Source organism: Gobio gobio, assembly GCF_949357685.1.
Source record: "Gobio gobio genome assembly, chromosome: 7".
Taxonomy (NCBI): Eukaryota; Metazoa; Chordata; class Actinopteri; order Cypriniformes; family Gobionidae; genus Gobio; species Gobio gobio.
Genome location: NC_137103.1, coordinates 43,478,091 through 43,500,822, shown reverse-complemented (window position 1 = coordinate 43,500,822; position 22,732 = coordinate 43,478,091). Strand labels below are relative to the sequence as shown.

Sequence of the window (22,732 nt, the reverse complement as noted above, 5' to 3'; positions counted from 1 at the left end):
AGATCACACAGATAACTTTCCACTCCCATCGGCACTTTTGTGGTTTTGTAGCCTGGATGCCAGCCGAATTTAGCCCCGCCCACAACATTTGAGGTCAGGATGTTCGGTCTGGACTTGATCCGCTGTGGAGCAACTATGCTCGAACCAATCAAATTGTCAGGGCGGGCTTTATACGATGATGGACAGATGATCAACAGTAACGTAACCATCCACGTCACCAAAGAGCGCTTGGGTTGAATTCGTTCTAATCCTAAACTGAGAATTTGTTTGTATATGCCTTCACCTTTACTATTTCTCTCAAAAATGATGATCGTGTTGGTAAGTACACCGTGTATCCTTTAATTCTTTTTACAACACCGGCTTCTTCTTCTACTTCTTCCAGCGTGCGGGCAGTTCTGTTCTGTTCTGTTTGTTGACAACTATGCATCGCTAAACACATCACTTACTATCCAATTGAGTTCAGAGGCATTTTCTTTCCTGGTTTGGTTGAAACATGCCTCATAATCACAGCCCAATGGAGCAGTATCAGACTCATATTCTGACTAGAATCCGTATGACGACGTCAGGCTAGTGGTTATGTACTCCCACACTAATTTGCCCCGTTTAGTAAATCTAGCCCAAAGATGCCTAAATGCATAAAAGGTGACTGACTAGATCCTCTGTTGACAGGCTTGGCCTCATAACAGCAGGTCAATGACTGTCACAGCTAAATGTTTCCACTAAACAAAGCCAATAATCATTTTCAGTATTATGCAATACCACTGTAATTCAAAGTAGTTAGTTATCCTAACTACGTTTTTCAGCAGCATAACTGGCTGGATCATAATTGAATCAATTTAATGCCAATATAAATATTACATATTAACGTTTAAACATTTGGGATCAGTAGGACTTTTTAAAGAGAATACTATCAAGGACACATTTAATGGTTCAAAAGGAACAGTAATTGTATTTAATTATGTTACAAAATACTTCTAAAGTGTTCTTTTGAACTATCTTTTCATCAAAGAATCCTGAAAAAAATGGATCACTGTTTCCACGAATAGAAGTTATTTTGCACTATTGTTTTCAACATTGATAATAATAAGAACTTTTGAGAAAATTTGCATATTAGAATGATTTCTGAAGGATCAAGTGACACTGAAGACTGGAGTAATGATGCTGAAAATACAGCTTTGCATCACAAGAATACATTACATTTTAAAATGAAAACATTTTAAATAGTAATAATATTTCAAAATATAAATGTTTTCACTGTATTGATCAAATAAATGCAGCCATGGTGAGCATAAGTTATTTCTTACTTTTGAACGGTACTGTATATGCATTAGCCATTAAAAAAAAAAAAAAAACATATTTTGCTTAAAGGGTAACTTCAGTGATTTAGCATTAAGCTTTGTATTTAAACTGGGTAATTTATGCAGTAGAAATGTGAAATTATTTTTGAATTTGGTGCCTTCTAGACTGAGAAAAGACAGCAAATGTATTTTTGTCTCATGTGGATGAAAGACAACAACTCCCAGAATGCACTTGCTCCGCTGCCCTACGAGGCCACTCTGTACACCGTCGTTTTGATCTTCATAGTAATACAATCATTTAGTTCAGTTAGAGAATAAACACTAAAATTAAAAACTGAACGTGTCTTTTCAATAAAGTGTGAGTGAGCCGAACGAAAGTCACGGCACAGACGCAGCAGTGTCAGATTTCATTCATCACGAAGAGCTGAGCAGAGCGGAGGTAAGCGCCAGTCTGGCACGTTTTCAGATCGCATATGGAAGCTAAACTATCACAGGAATTCATTGAAAAGTTGAAACACTCACTTTACTCTGCACTGCGCTCCGTTATTATGATTGTCCGTGCGGCCGTCTGTGTCTTACATTCTGTGTGTGAGATCTCTCCCCTATGGACGGGTTGATAACACGCGGAACAGCTCCATCTAGTGACTGTAGTCTTTAGCCTCTGGCCAAAAAATCCTCCGATGATGCAAAATGACGATATTTGCGTCATCGGAGGAATTTTTCCTGAAATAAAATGCATAATTCTCTCTTCTCAGGGGGATATGAGGGGGGAAAGTACCATCATTTGCATATACTACCAGGTTTCTACTGATACAAAGCCTAATGCTAAATCACTGAAGTTACCCATTAAAGGAGCTTTATTTGTGAAATAAATTTATGACAATCAATAATAACAATAATAATAAATTAATAATATATATCTTTTATAAATATTTAATCAATTTATAGTGCTAATAAAAGACTCAAAAGTACTCACCTGCTGATGCTTGGTAAGGGTGTGTTATTAGTTTCATGGCTTGGCCAAGCAACTGGGATTGTTGGAACATCATTAGCATTAAGCCAAGCTGACGTACCCTCTGTGGCATAAAGCTAAAGACAGGACAATAGAAGCAGATTTGTTCTTTATTCAAGTGAAATGTAATTCAGCTAAGAAAAAGACTACTAAAGTGTGTCAACAACTGTTGTATTTGTTCACAACAGTAAAAACAATTGTATATTGAATTCAACAAAGTAAGTGAATGGAAATGACTCACCTTGAAGCCCTCCTCATGAAGCTGATGAGCAGTGGACAGGAAGTTAGGCCTGAATGAATGCTAAAGACAAATAAATAAATAAAAATAAGAAAGCAGGAAGAAAAAGATAGCCGGACAGAAAAAAAGATAAAAGCCAAAAGGTGAGGCACAGAGCAGGAGACTATTTCTAGAAGAAAGTCTTCCTCTGAGCACTTCCAGATCAATAGCTCAGCACTGTGTTCACGGAGACTTAACCACGTGCTGGTAATCAGGCTTTAAAAAGTACGTCAGATCTTCAGTCCCCAGCTACGGCCATCAGGCAGGTAGCGTCTACAGAATCCGGAGGTTTGTTTCGAATGGGAATTTCATGCTCTCATTCATACCCGAGACTCCATTAGAACACAATGCTGTCTGAGCATCGTCAATGACCCTGACAAGATATTTGATTTCCACGCTGAGAGTGGGCATGAATCGTAAACATCTGAGAGAGAAATGAATGAAAAGAGGGCATGGAAATGAAAGAGGGCATGTTGATGATGATATTACATCAAAACATAAAACGAAGCCTCTGAATTCCAGTGTCATAGTCGAGGCTTATAATGATGTGTGAACATCACACAGTTACACCCACGGAAAATGAATCACAAAAACATGTTGCCTATAGAAAACCATTTGTGGAAACAGATCAGATCGTAACTATTAAGTGATTTGTATTTTAAGCATTTTGCATTTTGGAGCCTGTTTAATACATCTTGAGGTTGTGTCGCACTAGCCGAATTTGGAAAGACATTTTACTATGATTCTCAATCACGTGAAACTCGCTGAAACGAAAACAGGAGTACTGCAAGAACATAAAACACTGTAACAGGGTGATTCAGGATGCATATCATGTGAATATATGTGATTATAGAGAATATATGTGATTGTGTATTCGCCTCTTCGGGACCGTTAAATGTTCACGTGCAGCTTCAGGGAGATTTACATGCAATAAATTCAATCTGTTCTGCACCTCCTTTCTTATTTTAGTACTCATTTATGGATAATCAATGTTTGCGATTTGTGGCTTCACAGTTGATGAGGAAAAAGTTTGGATCAGATCCGAGCAGGACATTGAATATACACATAACACATTTTCAGCCTGACTGTTTATTTAGGCCTGTCACAACAACTGATTAATCGTCTGATCATAGTTAATTAATCCAATCGTATTTATTTGCCTAAAGAAATGCCACCAAATGCACAATATCACGTCTCCTTTTCCGTTGTGGTATGGAGAAGCAGGGGAGTCATAATCTGGCAGGGTTTAAAGATTAAATAATATTAAAATAGTACTGTTGGTAAGTACTTAAATATAGTCAAAGGTCTTTCTCTTTATAAAGGCTTATGGGCTTAATCAGACTGCATTATTATATTATATTACATTACATTATATTACAATACATTACGGGGCTGTAGAATACTTGATTCTGATTGTTTTTTTCAGGAAAACGCACGGCTAAAGTAGTTCTAGGCAGGTCTTGACCACATTACACATCCATGTCACTTCGCCAAATGATTTCAGTTTTTTCAAAAGGTCTATAAAGCCTACAACAGCAAAATAACTAAAACCCACAGCAACACTGAACAAGAAAATACATATAGTAAACAATTGGATAAAAATGACAAATTATTTGCATGATTTTGCCACGAAATTACGTTTTATTATGTACGGAAAGCACATACTCGCTTTCTCCCGCTCTCTCTCCCACTCAAACGCACACACATACATACAGTACAGACACACTCGCACAGAAACGTGTTTACAGCTCTGCTCTGACGATTTTATCAGTAAAATAGTTTAACAACTTAAAAGCTACATGACATTTCTCACTAGCGAGGCAATATCGAGACAGATAAACTTTGCTAAAAAAGTTCCACTATTAGCAGAGACGCTGCTAGCTTGAAAATTACGTTTTGGAATTAGCAAGCGAGGCTTGGAATTAGAAACAGAGGCTCGGGATAAGATGCGTAAGAAATTAGTCTGTCACACAAGAGTGCTTTAAGGACAAAAACCTGACAAAGGTCTTGAAATACATCATTTGAACAATGTTTTGAGGTGTGGTAACCATAGTATAAGCAGAATAATTGACTCCAGGCCATTGAATTATTGAAAAATAATGCACACCCGAGACGGTAATGTGGTCACTTAATTTTACATCATTATATAATTATATGATATTTATTATGCACTAGTCATATTGACCATTTATATGATACTATTATAGTGTTTTTTGTAGCTCGACAAACCTAGTCCCTATTCACTTCCATTGTTTAGAAGAGCAGCCAGAACATGTTTTTTGCTCCCCAGAAAAAAGAAAATGTAATATTTTTGTAACAACACAAGGGTAAAAACTAATAGAATTCATATTTGTTGATGCTAACTTTTAAGCTCATTAATGTTCTCTAAATATTTTCAGGAATTGTTTTTCTACTTGAAAACTTGTTTATCATTTTATGAGGAAATAACAACCTGCAAATAACAACCTGCTCTGATCATAACAAGCCAGAAAGGTTTATGCACTACTGTGTAAATCTGAGAGGATGCAATGCAGGCTGTCTTTTGAGATTCATCCCTTAAGGAAAGAAAAAAATTATTCTCCTTTACTTGTATCCCAATGAGAATCCCCTTCTGTGGAAGCTTGAATCCTGTAGAGAGCATGGCCTTCAGGAAAGCAGAATAGATGTTTGGTCCAAAGCAAGCCACCTGCAGAGAGCAAAAGAGAATGCTGAAAAACAAGAGCAAGAAAGAAATATCTCGATCTTTAAGGTTATGAGCAAATCTGCAAATATTCATTGCAGCATACAGAAACTCCTGGATAAATTATTCATTTATCTCCATTTGTACAATATTCAAAGCCAAGGTGAGATAAATCCAAAATATTAATGTTACTGAATAAAGGTAGACTGGTGTGATATTAAAATTATGACAAAAACGGACAGAATGGGGCCATCATAAAATCTGGGATGGAGATATTATACTTCCTGTTCTAAAGCTGAAAATCAGTGCTGCGCGATAAAAACGCTCCTCCTGCTTCATTGTCCTCCAGGCTGGTTTCTATGGTTTTCCCGTTGCCAGGGAGAGCAGGTAGAGCGGCCCGCGTGGAAACATAAAAATAATCTTTGCTGAATTTGAAGGCAGGACAGAAAAACTAGATGTAGGTGTCCACGAGCGCCTCAGAACTAATAGGGCTACAAGTGGACAATATGTAAATGTTTATCCCTGATGGTAGGGCTGTTTTCCAGATAACTGAATGAAAACATGAGCTGGAGCCTCTTCAGATTTTGTGACAGATGTAACCGTAATCAATGTGTCTAAAGCAGCTCCATACCTCTCCAGTGGAGGCCATCTCACAACGCAGGACAGGGTCAGCTTCTCTCAACCGAGGCCAGGAAAACATGGGAGCCTAGCAAAGAGTATAACAATATTCAATTTCAAGTAGTCTTTCAATTTTGTTTTTTAAATGGCTAATACATAAACAGTACAGTACTGTTCAAAAGTTTCAAAACGGTTTTAAAAGATGTCTTTAATGCACACCAAGGCTACATTTATTCAATCAGAAATAGATTCAAAACTGTAATATAGTGAACTATTACAATTTAAAGTAAGTATTTTCTATTTGAATATATTTATTCCTCTGATGACAAAGCTGAATTTTCCGCTGAATATACTTCGGTCTTCAGTGTCACATGATCTTTCAGAAATCTTTCTAATATGCTGATTTGCTGCTCAAGAAACATTTTGTATTATTATCGATGTGGAAAGCAGTTGTACTACTTAATTTGTGGAAACTTACATTATTTCAGGATTCTTTGTTATTAAGTTAAAAAGAACATAACTTATTTGAAACAAGTCTTTCGTAACTTTATAAATGCCTTTACTGTCACTTTTGATGCAATATATTATATATATATATATATATATATATATATATATATATATATATATATATATATAGATATATATATATATATATAGATATATATATATATATATATATATATATATATATATATATATATATATATATATATATATATATATAGATACATAGATAGAGAGAGAGAGAGAGAGAGAGAGAGAGAGAGAGAGAGAGAGAGAGAGAGAGAGAATAATTATAAATAAAAAATATATATAATTATTTTGGCAATTGAAATGTACAAAAAATGCTTTAAAAAAACCTAAACCCTTGTTTTACACAAATTTGTACTCAAAATTCACTAAAAACATTGCAAACTGCTGTTGTTTGATTATATCATAATTATCTCTCACTTTTAAGCATCTAGAATGATTTTGATCAGCATATAGACCTACAAGAGAAACTGTTGCAATTTAGGAGACATACAGTAGGCATCCATTTATTTAGAAAAGCCAAATGCTGTTTACTTCCTTCCTGACACGTATCTGTGAAGCATTATTGCTCAGGGTTTATCACGAATCCTGGGAAAAAGAAAGCGAGAAAATGTATACAAGCCTAATGAAAGTCTAATGTGTCCATTTTTAATATAGGGATAATGGTTTCAAGAGCATTTGACATGTTAGGGGTTTTTCTCACCAATCAAATGAGATTATAAAAGAACTTCTAGAGTATAAAACAACAGGAAACCTGCTACACCACTGCCACCCACAGGCCAGAACATAAGCAGACCTGAATCATCCAAAGAGGCGACATTCAAAAACATTTGAGGAAGACACATAAACTTAAAGGACAAAATGAAACAACTTAAAATGGTCAAGTTGTGATACCTCAATTTAAGCAGAACACATGTAAAGGAAAAAAGGATGCTGGGTAAGTTTCAATTTTGGGTGCTATTGGGTACTTCAAGCTCATCCAGCTTATCTTGCAATGCGGATGCAAGCTATTTTCTGTGAATGTGCAAGACTGCCGATTCATTAGCCTCTATAGGTAAATAACTAGAAAAATAACAAATGCAGTACAGAGTAAAACTGTTTGTTTATAATTAAGACAATACATTAAAGTAATGTGATCGAAAAACAGTTGTTGTAACGCTAAAAAAAAACTGGAAGCGGGATGGGACCAGAAGCCTTGCACATTTAATTTACAAATGGCTGCACCTGCTTTTATGTTAAACATAAGGTGGATAGAACATGATGAGACTGCTAAAGTCTGAATGTTTTGGACTAGCCCATCAGGGGAGCAGGTTTGACTTCTATTCAAGCAGTTTTCGAGTGACGGGGCGAGCTGATTGCCCTGTGAGAAGAGACATCCTTATCTCTCCAATTAAAGGCAGACAGCTCCCATGACCTGCACAGGGGACAGGGGACACAGATTAGCACGCCACCTCAGCCTCAACTGCAGCGCGTCACCAGGGGGGAACTCATCCTCGAAACCATCTAATCAGCCCAGGATAAGCCAGCCTCACTTACGCATGTAAATGCGAGACGAAGGCGCACCAGCGGGAATAAACAAGCAGCTTTGATACATTCTGATGTTCATGCATTGTTGGCTGTTAATGTGGCAGGAATCCCAGTGGGCACCTCCATCAGGCTGAACTGTGGAGGTGAAGGACACAACTAGTTCTACTACTACTACTACTCCAAACAGGGCACTATTCCAGAGACAGTTCATCGTGATAGCAGATATATTATTTACCACTGACTGAACCCCCTGAGGATTCACACTACCCAGCAAGGAGAATCTCAGAACATCTTGGGTGAAGCAGCAAAGAGTGGTCTTTCCTATTACCAATTTATAGAGCTTTCTTTAAAGGCCAGTGGTTGGCATGGAAACCAGGCCGTTCTGGTCCCGATGGGTCACTGCATACAGTACAAGAGGAAAATTGCAAATATTGTATACTGACAATTGTACCACATAATGCCGGAAGAACGCTGAATAAAAGTCAGTGAGCAAATCTGTATTGAACCTTTTGAGAGAAACGGTATCAGAATCATCTTGGTGGACGCATTTCTCAAAAAAACCATGGCTCTCTGGTTAATGTGAGGAAGAGAGATTCTCAAACAAGAATAACGAGCACGTTTATGAAACACAAAGATGTGTCTCCATGCACTTTGAAAAGCTCTTACAGTACATGCCGACTTTCCTCCACCAGTTATCTGTGAAGCTGAGGAAGGCACACTTCACATTGGGGACTTGTTAGGGAAGAAGTGCACTATTTCTGAGACGCTACCCAGCTTGACAAAGATAAGGAAACATGAAACGTGACAATGTACTAATGTGGACTCTTGTCATTTTAATTCATATTATTAGTGTCATCCCATACCTGACTGCTCCCACGGAATTTAACTAATTCAATTAGTTTAAGATCCTTTTCTTATTATTAACATTTCTTATTATTAATGGTGAAAACAGTTATGATGCTATACACACAACATTCTAAAGTAGAAGTCTCCATTTGCTCTTTTAGCTGTCTAGAAGAAACAGCTGAGGTATAAACAATATCTCTGTCAAGGCATTTCTTTCCTATGGGATACTGAAGAAAAGTTCACGAGAGATGCATTTGAAAAAGAGAGAGAGAATGAATCTTTAATCTTGCGAGAGAGAGTGTAAATCCCCTATACATCTCTCCCTAACGGAAACATCCAGTTAGCTGTTTAAAATTCCTCTCAGCACTAAATGAGGTATTTAAAACTTTGAGATTGGCAGGAGACGGGGATTATTCCCTTGTGATTGGCTCCTCTTTGTGGCTATTGCACTGAAACTCCTTGATCATTTCACAGGAAATGGCTTTAGGAGAAAAGAGAAACCATTCAGGCAGATTCCTGAACCTGTGATACAAACCAGCACTAACACTCTAATTGTACACTTTTAAAGATCACTCTTAACTGGCTTGCTTGGTAAGTAGTAACTTGTTACATAAGAAGACAAATAAACTTCTAAACAGCAGTACCAATGATCTATAGCAGTAGTTTGCAAACAGGTAGAATGTGCTGTGTCCCAAGGTGTTACGTAATATGCTGGAAATATACATTACTATTCAAACATTTAGGGTGTTTTTTTTTTATTATTATTTTTTTTTTTATAATGTCCAAATCAGCAAATTAGAATGCAGGATCATGTGACACTTAAGACTGGAGTAATGGCTGCTGAAAATACAGCTTTGCCATCAGGAATAAACCACATTTTAAAATATAAAACAGTTATTTTCAATTTTAATAATATATTTCACAATTTTTTTTATCAAATAAACGCAGCCTTGAGTGTGTTTGTGTGTATATACACACCGATCAGGCATAACATTATGACAGGTGAAGTGAATAACACTGATTATCTCTTCATCACGGCACCTGTTAGTGGGTGGGATATATTAAGCTGCAAGTGAACATTTTGTCCTCAAAGTTGATGTGTTAGAAGCAGGAAAAATGGGCAAGTGTAAGGATTTGAGCGAGTTTGACAAGGGCCAAATTGTGATGCTCGACAACTGGGTCAGAGCATCTCCAAAACTGCAGCTCTTGTGGGGTGTTCCCGGGATTCGGATAATCGGTTCAGGAATGGTTTGAGGAGCACAATGAGTGTGAGGTGTTGACTTGACCTCCAAATTCTCCAGATCTCAATTCAATCGAGCATCTGTGGGATGTGCTGAACAAACAAATCCGATCCATGGAGGCCCCACCTCTCAACTTAAAGGATCTGCTGCTAACATCTTGGTGCCAGATACCACATAAATAAAAATACACACGGACATGACACAGACGACAACTGAACCTGCTTCTCCTACATGGGCTCAAAAGCTGAAGCAGGTGCAATAAATGCTAGATCACAGCTCACTTCCCTTACACACCTTAATGCCAACATAGTCGACTGGAATGATTGGGTTTTCTAGAGAGGGCAGATGAGACTCGTCCACTGGCTCATCCACCATGACCCTGGTGGCCACATCAATGAAGTCCACACCAATAGTTTTAGAGATGAAAGGGAAGGATCGAGAGGCGCGCAGGTTACACTCTATCACCTGGGACAGAAACACATGGTCCTGAGTAACCAGCAGCCATATTTAACAAATTACAAATATAAAGCTGAATGCAAACTCAAAAGCTTAGCATGATTAATTTCTTCCTGACCTAATGATTTTCAATGAAATAAAGAAGAAAAAAATGACAAATAGTTCATTCTGGTTAAAACATTTTTTCTAAATGTTGTCTGTCCACTGGCCATTAAAAATTCATTTTAAAATGCATATCTTTTGAAGTCATAGGCACATTTTTCATGAAGAACTGTGAACTTACCATAACATCATTGCCTTTCACCAAAAATTGAGTGTTAAATGGCCCTGAAATCTCAAATGCCATTGCAATTTTCTGTGTAGCAGTCTTCACCTAAAAAAAAAAAAAAATTATATATATAAATATATAAAATAAAAACTACAAGTAATAAAGTCTTTGCATATGCACAGGCGGAAAACATCAATCACAGTCCGAGTTATGCATGTCCTGTCAAATATACACCAATTAAATGTACAACTTGAAACATTTTAGGAAGCACAGAAAGTTTAATATCAACTCTGATAAAGCGAGGCAGCTGAAAAGAGAAGACTTTGACAAACTGCTGGCCCCTCTGAGAGACCGTTTTTTAACTTTGCTGGGTATAAACACACTTTGTCAGATGTGTTTTTAAGTTGTGGATTTCACAAACACATTAACTACTTTTGACAGTCAGCTTTGATTCAGCTTGAAGGAGAATGAAATGTCATGAAAAACATAATCAAGACCACACCATTCTGAAGGGAAAGAAACAGACTAAAAATGACATCAGCCTGTTTTTTTTTTTTTAGACCAACGGCAAATTATATGTAGACAGGTTTGGTTTTTCCTGTCCGGACTGCACTGGTTTTTGCCAGCACACACTGATTGTCATAGTGACGATGCAAACTTTAGCAGTAGAGGTTTCAGCATTATGTTTTTCATGAGGGCAGTATCCAAATCGCCAAACAGAAAAACGTGGCAGATACAATGTTTTAAAGAAAAAACCTGATGTAAAAAAAGTACTATGAACGGTGAAAATAAAAATAACTAAAAATGGTCTACACTAGGAATATGGTTTGGATAAGGCTTGTGAAAAATGTGTTGAAATGTGTCGCAAAGGCAAAATAATGTCTGTCTGAACCAGGTGTAAACCAGTTTCACCAGAAATGACACAGCAATCTTTGTTGAATGAAAACGAGGCTGTGACCTTCTCCAGAGCTCCCTGGCTGATGGTCTGGGTGGGCAGTATGAGTGTGGCGTCTCCGGAGTGCACCCCTGCGTCCTCCACGTGCTCTGTGATAGCATGAGCCAGCACCTGTAATGACAACCACACTTAAACAAATCGTGGCCTAATGGTTAGAGAGGTCAGTCTGGTAACCCAAAGTTTGCGGGTTCGATTCTCAATACAGGTAGGAAATAACCGAGGTGCCCTTGAGCAAAGCACCCAACCCCCAATAGCTCCCCGGGTGTGTGTCCACGGTTTGCAGTGTTTGTGTGTGTGTATTCACTGCTCCTAATGTGTGTGCACTAACTTGGATAGGTTAAACGCAGACAACAAATTCTGAGTATGGGCTACCATACTTGGCCTTCACATGTCACTTAAAACAGCTAATTAGCTATAATTTATTTCAACTCGCATATAGTTTTGCTTTTTGAAAATCATGGATCATCTTGTATCACTTTATTTATTTTCCCAATCATCAACTGATTGCAAATGTAGCTTGATTCATTTTGAAAGTGTCTTCATTACTTTTGTCAATGGTACTAGCTGTCAAGTGTCATATATTCATATATAACTCGTATATTGATTTGGAAAAACAAGATGAGACATGCAACGGCCTGTATATTGAAAACCTAGTCACTTAAGTACTGAGTAATTTCCAGACATCTGAGTAAGTGATATCAAGTCTAAGTTTCAGTCCTCACCAGAGATTGGGTCTCCATTAAGGCCAATTCACACTGCACCGACAGACAGCAACAGACACTTTGTTGTGTTTTGTCGGATCAGTGTGTTACCCCTGTCGCCGTCTGTTGGGTGTTGGTCTGTGATTGTTTTCATTGAATCTGCATTTGTTGGGTATTGGAATGTCTGAGAAGTGACGCACCACAATCTGGTCACTGTTTGCGTTGGTCAGTGTCTGTCAGTGAAGTGTGATTTGGCTTTTAGGATTCCAAACAAGTGGGTACTCTTTTTAGTGCCTTTTTTCAATTTCTACAAAATCAAGTTATGATACATGTCGTTTAAACTGTATTATAATGGCCATTAATGTCTTTAAAATGATATGCTTTATATACTGGTATAACCAAAGATATAGGATATGAAATCAAACATTTCTCATTCATACTTTTTACGTACTAGCATAACATAGAGCTACCCGATTAACCTACTATCTTTTTGCACTATCTATTTGCACTTACCCTACATACATTCACAACAGTGTCAATATTTAATGTTATTATTTAAGTTAGTAAAATAACAATGTAATGATATTTAATTATTAGTTTATTATTGTTATTATTATTATTATTATTATTATATTATTTTTTGTTCTTTTTATGCTTTTATTTTGTACAGCCAATATAGCCTGCTACAACATCTCAGATTAGCCATACAACAATATATTGTAATAACTTGATCAGACATAAAAACAGCTACTACCTGGGTCCTAAACGAGACCCGATTTCTCACAACACTGGGACTAAAATTGACAAACAATTTCAATGGGTAAGATGTTTTACAAATCACATTATGTTTTATGTAATACTTTTTGAGTGTGTGTGTGTGGACTGGTAATCCCTACGTTATGGGGACAAAATGTCCCCACAAAGATGGCAATATCCGAAATCCTCGTCCTTGTGGGGACATTTTTAGGTCCCCATGAGGAAAACATCTTATAAATCAGACTAAGTTATGTTTTTTGAAAATGTAAAAATGCAAGATTGTCTCTTGTGATGGGTAGGTTTAGGGGCAGGGGCAGGGGGATAGAATATACGGTATGTACGGTATAAAAGCCATTACGCCTATGGAAAGTCCCCATAAAACATGAAAACCCAACATGTGTGTGTGTGTGTGTGTGTGTGTGTGGTTTGGATTTAATAACTGAGCACACACAGGCCTGGGATAGCATCTGTTTGAGTCTGAGCAGTCAGATTCTTTGTTCAGCTAATCAGAAGACTTAAACGCAATTACTGTGTGACAACATATTTTAACATAAATTTAAACCAAAACAGCCTACAGTTGAGATTATACTCACTTTAATCCAAAATACACCTCATGTGACAATCCTAATTTTACTCACCACAAAAAATTGAGGTGATAAATAAAGCCATGATAAAGGAAGAAGATACAAGCATTTTAAGTTATTTTTTCCATAGAGAAGCTGCCAGAGCCATATTTTATTTATTTATTAATTAATTAATTAAAAAAAATTATTTAGTCTTTAGTTGTGTTATGTGTGGAGGTGTGGGATAGCAATGTTCTAAAAAAACATTCTAAATAGTCTTCCACAATAAATTGCATCCTCTGAACAATCAAACCACTGCAACGTAGATCTTTGAATCGGCGAGACATTTTCAATCAAAACGATACTCGGTTACTTAACGTAACCTCGGTTCTCTCTAGAAGAGGGAACGAGTATTGCTTAAGTTCCTTACGCATCGGGAAAGTATTCTTTCTTCGACATTTCTGAAAAACCCAAAATTATCCTTAATTTTGTAACATTGTCAACGCAGTGCGGCAGCCTGGCAGACCATAGCAGGCTATTCCAGCGTGCTATTGGCTGCTCTGCTGGCAACTGCAGCAGCCTATCGGTGAGCCCGCGTGACGTGGCGACCAATGAGGGCGCTTCGCGCCCACCTGGCTTCATTTGCCTACAGGTGGGGTGTGGCCACGTGTATATAAGCAGGGCTTGCGGGCTGCATATTCGGTTTTCGTAGTTCTGAAGCGTAAATGCCCGCGGGGCGCACGGCAAGGAACGCAATACTCGTTCCCTCTTCTAGAGAGAACCGAGGTTACGTTAAGTAACCGAGTATCGTTCTCTTACGAGAGGTTCTCTCGTATTGCGTAAGTTCCTTACGCATCGGGAACACATTGTCAACGCCGTGCGCGCCTCGCATACAGCATATGTATCCCAGGGAACCGGGGACCATAACACTGCTCGGGCAGGGTGGCCGGTAAGGAAAACGGGCCACCACATATACAGACACTTCGTTCGAACTGACGGGTGGTTACAACACCCTGTCTTATGAATGAGGGAACGGCACCTGCCGGTCGCCTTCAAATTCACCACACCTTGTCTCATGAATGAGGGAACGGCAACGCCGGTCGCCTTCAAATTCACAATATCTTGTCATATGAGTGAGGTAACGGCACCGCCGGTCACCTTCAAACTCACAACAACTCTTTTCGTAAATGAGGGAACGGCACCGCCGGTCTCCTTCAAATTTACATAAGCCTCGTACCGAACTTACTACCAGTATGTGAGCTATGTCTGCGCAGAATCACTGGGCAGAACCAACAGCCTTATCGAACTGATAACACTTTCGCCTGTAAGGCAGGAACTTCCAGATTGTAAAATCTCACGAACGTAGACGGGGAGGCCCAGCCTGCCGCCATACAGATATCGTGGATGGAAATCCCTCTGGCCCAAGCCCACGAAGAGGCCATGCCTCTAGTGGAGTGTGCTCTGACAGCTAGCGCGCACTGCAGGTGTTTGGAAGCGTAAGCTACTGCAATCGCGTCCACTATCCACCTGGACAGGGTCTGTTTCAAGGAGGCGAGACCTTTAGTGCGCCCTCCAAACGAAACAAATAGCTGCTCAGAACGCCTGAAGGCGGCGGAGCGTGTGACGTAAACCCTCAATGCCCTGACAGGGCAGAGGACATTGCCACCGCCCCCCTCGTCGGGTGCTGGCAGAGCCGAGAGGGAGACAATCTGCGCCCTGAAGGGAGTGCCTATCGCTTTGGGGACATAACCATGCCTCGGCCTAAGAATGACCTTGGAGTCATTTGGGCCGAACTCCATACACGTCGGGCTCACTGAGAGCGCGTGTAGATCCCCCACGCGTTTTACTGAAGCCAGAGCTATCAGGAACGCGTTTTTTAGCTAAAGGAACCTTGGTTCCACAGTCTCGAGCGGTTCGAAAGGATGAGCCTTCATGGCCTCTAGGACCAAGGCCAGATCCCAAATAGGAACCGATGGGGGCCGCGGGGGATTCATCCGTCTGGCTCCTCTGAGGAAACGGATGATGAGCTCGTTCCTTCCTAGCGTGCTGCCTAGCGTCGTCTGAGCGAACGCTGCTATAGCCGCTACATACACTTTGAGCGTGGAAGGGGACCTGCCCAGTTCCAACAGCTCCTGGAGGAAGGAGAGCACCCGCTGGACCCCACATTGCTGTGGATCCAATCCCTTGGAAGCACACCACTCAGTGAACAACGACCACTTAGAACTATATAACCGCCTCGTCGAGGGGGCTCTAGAGTGTGAGATCGTGTTCATAACCCCTTCAGGCAGGTCAACGGGTATCCGTTGGTCACCCATACATGCAGAGACCATCGCTCTGGATGGGGATGCCAAACTGACCCTCCTGCTTGAGAGAGGAGGTCTGCTCTCAGCGGAACTGGCCAGGGGGGTGAGTGCGACAGCTTCACCAGCTCTGGATACCAAATCTGGTTCTCCCAGCGCGGCGCTATAAGGAGCACCGGACGGCGCGTCTCCCTGATTTTCGCTATGACCTGGGTCAATAGGGAAATCGGCGGGAAAGCATACAGCGGGAGGCTGGGCCAAGGTTGGGACAGCGCATCCTCGCTTTTGGACAGAAACGTCGGGCAGCGGGCGTTCTCTTTTGTTGCAAAGAGGTCGAGCTCTGCTCTGCCGAATAGGCGCCATACCAGCTGGACTGTCTGGGGGTGCAGGGACCATTCTCCTGGGAGAATGAGGCCCCTGGACAGCTTGTCCGGGCCCACATTGAGGTGGCCCGGTACGTGCGCAGCTCTCAGTGAGCGCAGCGAGCTGTGTGCCCACACGAGCAGGCGTTCCGTCAGATTGCCCAGACACCTGGACCTGACACCGCCCTGCCGGTTCACGTAGGACACCACCGTGGTATTGTCCGACCGGACCAACACGTGGTGTCCTCGTATAAACGGGAGAAACTGCTTGAGCGCGTTCTCTACCGCTATCATCTCCAAACAGTTTATGTGTAGGAATTTTTCTCCGCTCGACCAGAGGCCCGAGGCCGGTCTGCCCTCGAAAACGGCGCCCCAACCCGAGGTGGAGGCGTCCGTCGAGATGACTTTGCGGTGTGAGATGGCTCCCATTGTCACTCCCCGCTGGTACCAGTCGGCTACTAACCAGGGCTCTAGGGCTGAAACGCAGCCCTGAGTCACTCTGATCCTGAAGCCTCCGGACGCCCAGGCTCTGTGAGGCACTCGGGCGTTTAACCAGCGTTGCAGCGGGCGCATGCGCATGAAGCCCAGCTGCAGCTGAGGCCATACGTCCCAGCATCCTCTGAGAAAGCTTGAGGTGCGATTTTGCCCGGCCGGAAGTACGCAGCCATGCGCCGAACTTGGCGCGCGCGTAGGGGTGACAGGCGGGCTGACATTGCCGCAGTGTCCAGATTCAAACCCAGAAATGAGGTTGATTGCGTGGGCACTAATGAGCTCTTGGTCCAATTGACCGTGAGCCCCAGGCTGTCCAGATGGCTGAGCATCATTGCCCTGTGGGCGAGGAGCTCGGCCTCTGATTGTGCCAGGATGAGCCAATCATCCAGGTAGTTCAATATTCGCACCCCTCGATTTCTCAGGGGAGCGAGGGCCGCGTCCATGCACTTCGTAAATGTACGGGGTGCTAGTGACAGGCCGAACGGAAGGACGGTGTATTGATAAGCCTGGCCGTCGAAGGCGAATCGTAAGAATGGCCTGTGACGCGGCGTTATCTTGATTTGAAAATATGCATCTTTCAAATCTAGGGAAATTAGCCAGTCTCTCGGGCGAATATGCGCGAGGATCTGCTTGGTCGTGAGCATCTTGAACGATCTCCTCATAAGAGCTTTGTTCAGACGCCTCAGATCCAGAATCGGTCTGAGCGACCCATCCCTTTTTGGCATGTGAAAATACCGGCTGTAAAAGCCTGACTCGCTCATAGAATGGGGAACCGGTTCTATAGCCCCTTTGCACAGCAGCGTGGCTATCTCCGCTCGAAGTAGATGTGCTACTTCCTCGCTCACTCTCGTCTCTGTACGCGCACAGAAGCGCGGAGGGCGGCGAGCGAACTGCAGAGTGTAGCCGTGCTTCACTGTTCTCAGCACCCATTCTGATACACCTGGAATGGCTTCCCACGCTTTCGCGTGTACCACACGGGATAGAATGGCCTCCGGGCTCGAAACGCCGCGCTTCGCGGGTTTGACGGCCTGTATAGGAGGGGCGGGCGCGGTGCGCGCGCTCTCTGTGCTGTGGGCCAGCCGATCGCTCTCGGTGGCTGGCCGCCTTACACACTGTATCTCTGCCGCTTTGAGCGGGGAATGGCTTGTGTGTGGCCCTACACTCATCGCTCCGGCCACCCTGGGCGGAGAACAAATGGTGTGTGGCGCGGCGCGTAGCGCCTGAGGCATAATGTTCGCGAAAATGTGTGAGCGCGTTTGAGCGGGCACAACTCTTACGCGTGGAACATGACCGGTAAAGAGTGGCTGTGTGACAGCGGGTGTGGTGGCTAGGCGTGGACGCAAACAAGCGGACACGTGACCTAACTCTAGCACTCGAGCGGCCGGTGGCCGCTTTATGTGAGTGGGGGTTTATAGTGCTTGTGTGCAGGGGTGAACACAGAAAAGTGGGCACATTTACTGCATTTGAAACACATACGGCGTGAGCCGTGCAACCAGAAATAATGCAACTTTTGTGATTTCTCTGGTTCGCCGTAAAAACGGCGGTTTTTGACAGGCGAGAGGGCGTTTTTGCCGGCTCGTTGGCTGCGTGAAATCCATCTGCAGCAGCCACAGTGGTGGGGGCTGACAGGAAAGAGAGTTTTGACGGTGGTCCGGCCGCGGCGGGACTTAACCGTCGTTTCTTGCCTCTGGCTAGGAGGACTTTGGAGGCTCGGACTTCAGCGCGATCCTAGGCCGGGGGCCCCGAGGGGGAGGCGGCTTACCACGGCTGGAAGAGCGCGATCTGGGGCGGCCGCTCGGTCTTCGCTGAGACGAAGGGGGCCGCGCTGGGTGCTGCGCGGAGCTCGGTGCTGGCTGGTCGCGAGGACGGCGAGCAACGGAGCTATTGCTGGCGCCGGGGCGTCGAGGCAGGAAGAGGATCATGGCCTGCATCGTTTTCTGCACTTCAGAGAAACGATCGACGATCCCCTTGACCGCTGGTCCGAAGAGCCCAGACGGGGAGAGCGGGGCGTTTAGGAAGGCCGCGCGCTCTGTTTCTCGCATGTCCGCGAGCGTGAGCCAGAGGTGGCGCTCAGCTACCGTGAGGGAGGCCATAGAGCGTCCGAGGGCCTGTGCTGCGGTCTTGGTAGCGCGGAGGGAGAGATCCGTCGCGCTTCGCAAATCCGTGATCAACTCAGCGTCACAGCTCTTCTCGTCCAGGTCGCGGAGGAGATTGGCTTGGAGGATTTGCAGCACGGCCATAGAGTGCAGAGCAGATGCAGCTTGACCGGAGGCAGCGAAAGCGCGGCCGATCAGCGATGACGTCACTCTGCAGGCCTTAGACGGGAGGACAGCCTTTGAGCGCCAACCAGAAGGCGGGCAAAGGTGCGCTGCGACCGCCTCTTCCACCGGAGGGATAGCATTGTAGCCTTTCTCAGCCGCGCCGTCAACTTGTGAGAGCGTCGAAGAAGCGTGAGACGAGACCCTCGCGGAGAATGGCGCGTTCCAGGACTTCGCGAGCTCCTCGTGAAGCTCTGGCAGAAAAGGTGCAGTCCTGGAGGTGGGCGCACGGCGGCGACTGTTTAGGAAGCATCCGTCAAGTCGATTCGGCGCTGCCACCTTGGGCGGGGCCCATTCGAGGCCTAGCTGCTCGACAGCCCGGGTGAGAAGGCGCAACAGTTCGGCGTCCTCACCCGCTCGAGAGCGTCCGGAGGCTCGGACTGAAGAGGTCGCGGAAGACCATTCCTCGCTGTCGGAAGCCATGATGGAGCAGCTGTCGGCGCGTTCCGCGGCCGCATCCGCCTCATCCCCGGAGGCGGCAACAGAAATGGCGGCCTGGGGTGGGGGCGGGGAAGGCGAGAGTGAAGCGGGCGGGAAGGGTTCCGGTGAGCTTCTCTCAGCGAACTCCGGAGTCCGCTGCGAGCGGCGCTTCTTTCTGCGCGGCTTAGCAGAGACTGGAGGGATGTCGTCCTCGAACTGATCGAGTCGAGCCCGCAGGGTCGACATCGTCAGTTCCTCGCACTCCGGGCATCCGCCGGCGAGAAGTGCGGCGGCGGCGTGATCACGGCCCAGGCAGAGAGCGCAGATCACATGGCGGTCCCCGGAACTGAGCTGCGCGTGACACGAGCCGCAGGTGGAACAAGACATTTTGGAACAAACGCTCGGCTCTTTTTGAGAAAGTGTGACGCAGCGGCGACAACACTGAGCGTGAAAAAGGATATGGGCTGCCGGATAGCAGAGCAGGCACGGATGGCTGAAGGTGGCGCGATGCTGCCGGCTTCTTCAGGCGCTGTCCTCTGCTTGCTCGTCTGCACGATCACGGCGGCGGGTTCCAGATCCAGCGATGCGAAGGGCTTCGCTGAAGAAAAGAAAATCGAATATGCAGCCCGTGAGCCCTGCTTATATACACGTGGCCACGCCCCACCAGTAGGCAAATTTAGCCAGGTGGGCGCGAAGCGCCCTCATTGGTCGCCACGTCACGCGGGCTCACCGATAGGCTGCTGCAGTTGCCAGCAGAGCAGCCAATAGCACGCTGGAATAGCCTGCTATGGTCTGCCAGGCTGCCGCACTGCGTTGACAATGTTACAAAATTAAGGATAATTTTGGGTTTTTCAGAAATCTCGAAGAAAGAATACTTTCCCGATGCGTAAGGAACTTACGCAATACGAGAGAACCTCTCGTAAGAGAACCAAGTGTTCCACATTCTGCTTTCAATTTTAGACAGATTTCTATTTAATGCTTGATAAATTCATTTTACTCATTTTACACATTTTCTGTTGGAGAATGAAAACACCAGCATGATTCTTGAATCACTCACCTTGCCAATTCTGGCCACAGCATCCACCTCCACTTCTCTGGCACCACAGACGAATTTGGTGATGACCACAGGATGATCCTGTTTCCGAGAAAATGCAGTAAATAACAACACTGATAAAAACATTTCTTAAGAATATAATGCAAAGGACATCAAAAACACTGTATTGAAAGGCTCGTTCGAAAAGTCTTTCAAGGCTATAGCTGTACAGAGCATTTGCTTCCTAGAATTGCTAACCGTCTCTTATTGCCACATCAACCTTAGTCTCATGCAGCACAGGGTCATCCTTTTACTTGCGTAAATATAAGCATGATGCAGTGCAGAATTTAACCCTTCTACCAAGCACATGTCTGAAAGACATGTCAATATTTCAATATTGTTATAACCATGATTATTTATAGGAGTGGCTTTCCAAGACAACCTGATTGACAGAGGATATAGAGTACATATACTAAGCAAATATATCTTTACCTGATGTAAGACACACTAAGGCTAATTGAGTGATTGAGAACATTATTTATTCCTTCTCAATCCAGCCATACATACACTATATTGCCAAAAGTATTGGGACACCCCTCCAAATCATTGAATCCAGGTGTTCCAATCACTTCCATGGCCAAAGGTGTATAAAATCAAGCACCTAGGCATGCATACTACTTCTACAAACATTTGTGAAAGAATGGGTCACTCTCAGGAGCTCAGTGAATTCAAGCGTGATAGGCTGCCACCTGTGCAAGTCCATTCGTGAAATTTCCTCGCTACTAAATATTCTATGGTTATTTACTGTTAGTGGTATTTTAACAAAGTGAAAGCAATTGGGAACAGCAACTCAGCCACGAAGTGGTAGGCCATGTAAAAATCACAGAGTGGGGTCACCTCTCTGGTACATATTCTGTGATTGTTTTGAATTCGGAGCAGCCCAATGCGTTTCTAATCGCACTGTGTGAAATACAGACTGAATGGTTCAAAACACCGAACCGCTTCATGAACACAGGATACACAAACTACACATTTCAGTTGGATAAAGAAAACCAGTGTCGCTAAAATGTTTTGATGTTGTCAAGACGATTACAGTGACATACATTAGGCACACGCGTGTCCGCTATTATTGATGTTGTTGATTAAGTTAATGTGCATGTAAAGGCAGGCGTCCCAAAATATAAGAATGTATTGCCACAGTCTTAAAATATTTCACATCGGCTCCATTATAGGACTGAAAAGTTACAGGCTTCATGAAATCATTTTTGGAAATCTGTGGCTTTTAGTCACATCTAATAGGGGACATAAATATCCATGTTGACAAACCAGACTGTTCTCAAACAGCAAATTTCATGCATATACTGGACTGTTTTAATTTTAATCAGCATGTTGATTTCCCCACTCATAAATCTGGCCACACACTGGACTTGGTCTGCACAGTTGGTATAGATATAGACCAACTTAGAAACGACGAGCTACATTTCAGTGATCACAACTTATTAACTTGTGAATTTACCTCCACTGCCTCTTCAAAAGCTTCTAAAGAGCGTGTCATAACTTTTAGGAATATCAAGAAAATTGATTCTCAGTTACTCTTGAGCTCTATTGCTGAACTTCCTGTGACTGATTCTGTGGACAGCTACAACCCCGCGCTATCATCTATTCTTGATATTGTAGCACCATTGAAACAACGAGTCGTGTCTTTCTCTAGATCATCCCCCTGGTTTACTGATGAGTTACGGGCACTTAAAACCCAGCAAAGAAAGATTGAGCGCTTCCATAGAAAAACTGGTCTTACTGTCCACAAATTAATGTTTGAAGAACAGCAAATGAAATATCATCTTGCCCTTAAATCCACCAGAGAGGAATACTACTCGCACATGATTAATGAAGGTGCAGGTAACCCAAGGTTGATGTTTAAAACAATTAACAAACTTCTTAAACCTCAAAACAAAAACATTTGTTCCTCTATTGAGATGTGTAACAAATTTCATAAATACTTTACAGAGAAAGTTCAAGATATCTATAGCTCCATGGCTTATGATCCCTCTCGTCTATCAAACGAGATCCGCCCT

General features: G+C 43.2%; 1 protein-coding gene across 1 annotated transcript in view; it reads right to left on the bottom strand.

Moving 5' to 3' along the window:
- The window catches only part of cps1 (carbamoyl-phosphate synthase 1, mitochondrial), a gene marked incomplete at both ends in the record, with an annotated part of 64,287 nt that overhangs the window by 1,372 nt on the left and 40,183 nt on the right, over nt 1-22,732 (bottom strand). Inside the window, 8 exons of the mRNA XM_079820713.1 lie at nt 2,275-2,387; nt 2,552-2,611; nt 5,175-5,273; nt 5,899-5,973; nt 10,328-10,498; nt 10,773-10,862; nt 11,716-11,823; nt 20,682-20,759. Coding sequence (XP_079676839.1) covers nt 2,275-2,387; nt 2,552-2,611; nt 5,175-5,273; nt 5,899-5,973; nt 10,328-10,498; nt 10,773-10,862; nt 11,716-11,823; nt 20,682-20,759 — 794 coding nt within the window. The remainder of the gene's footprint in view (nt 1-2,274; nt 2,388-2,551; nt 2,612-5,174; nt 5,274-5,898; nt 5,974-10,327; nt 10,499-10,772; nt 10,863-11,715; nt 11,824-20,681; nt 20,760-22,732) is intronic.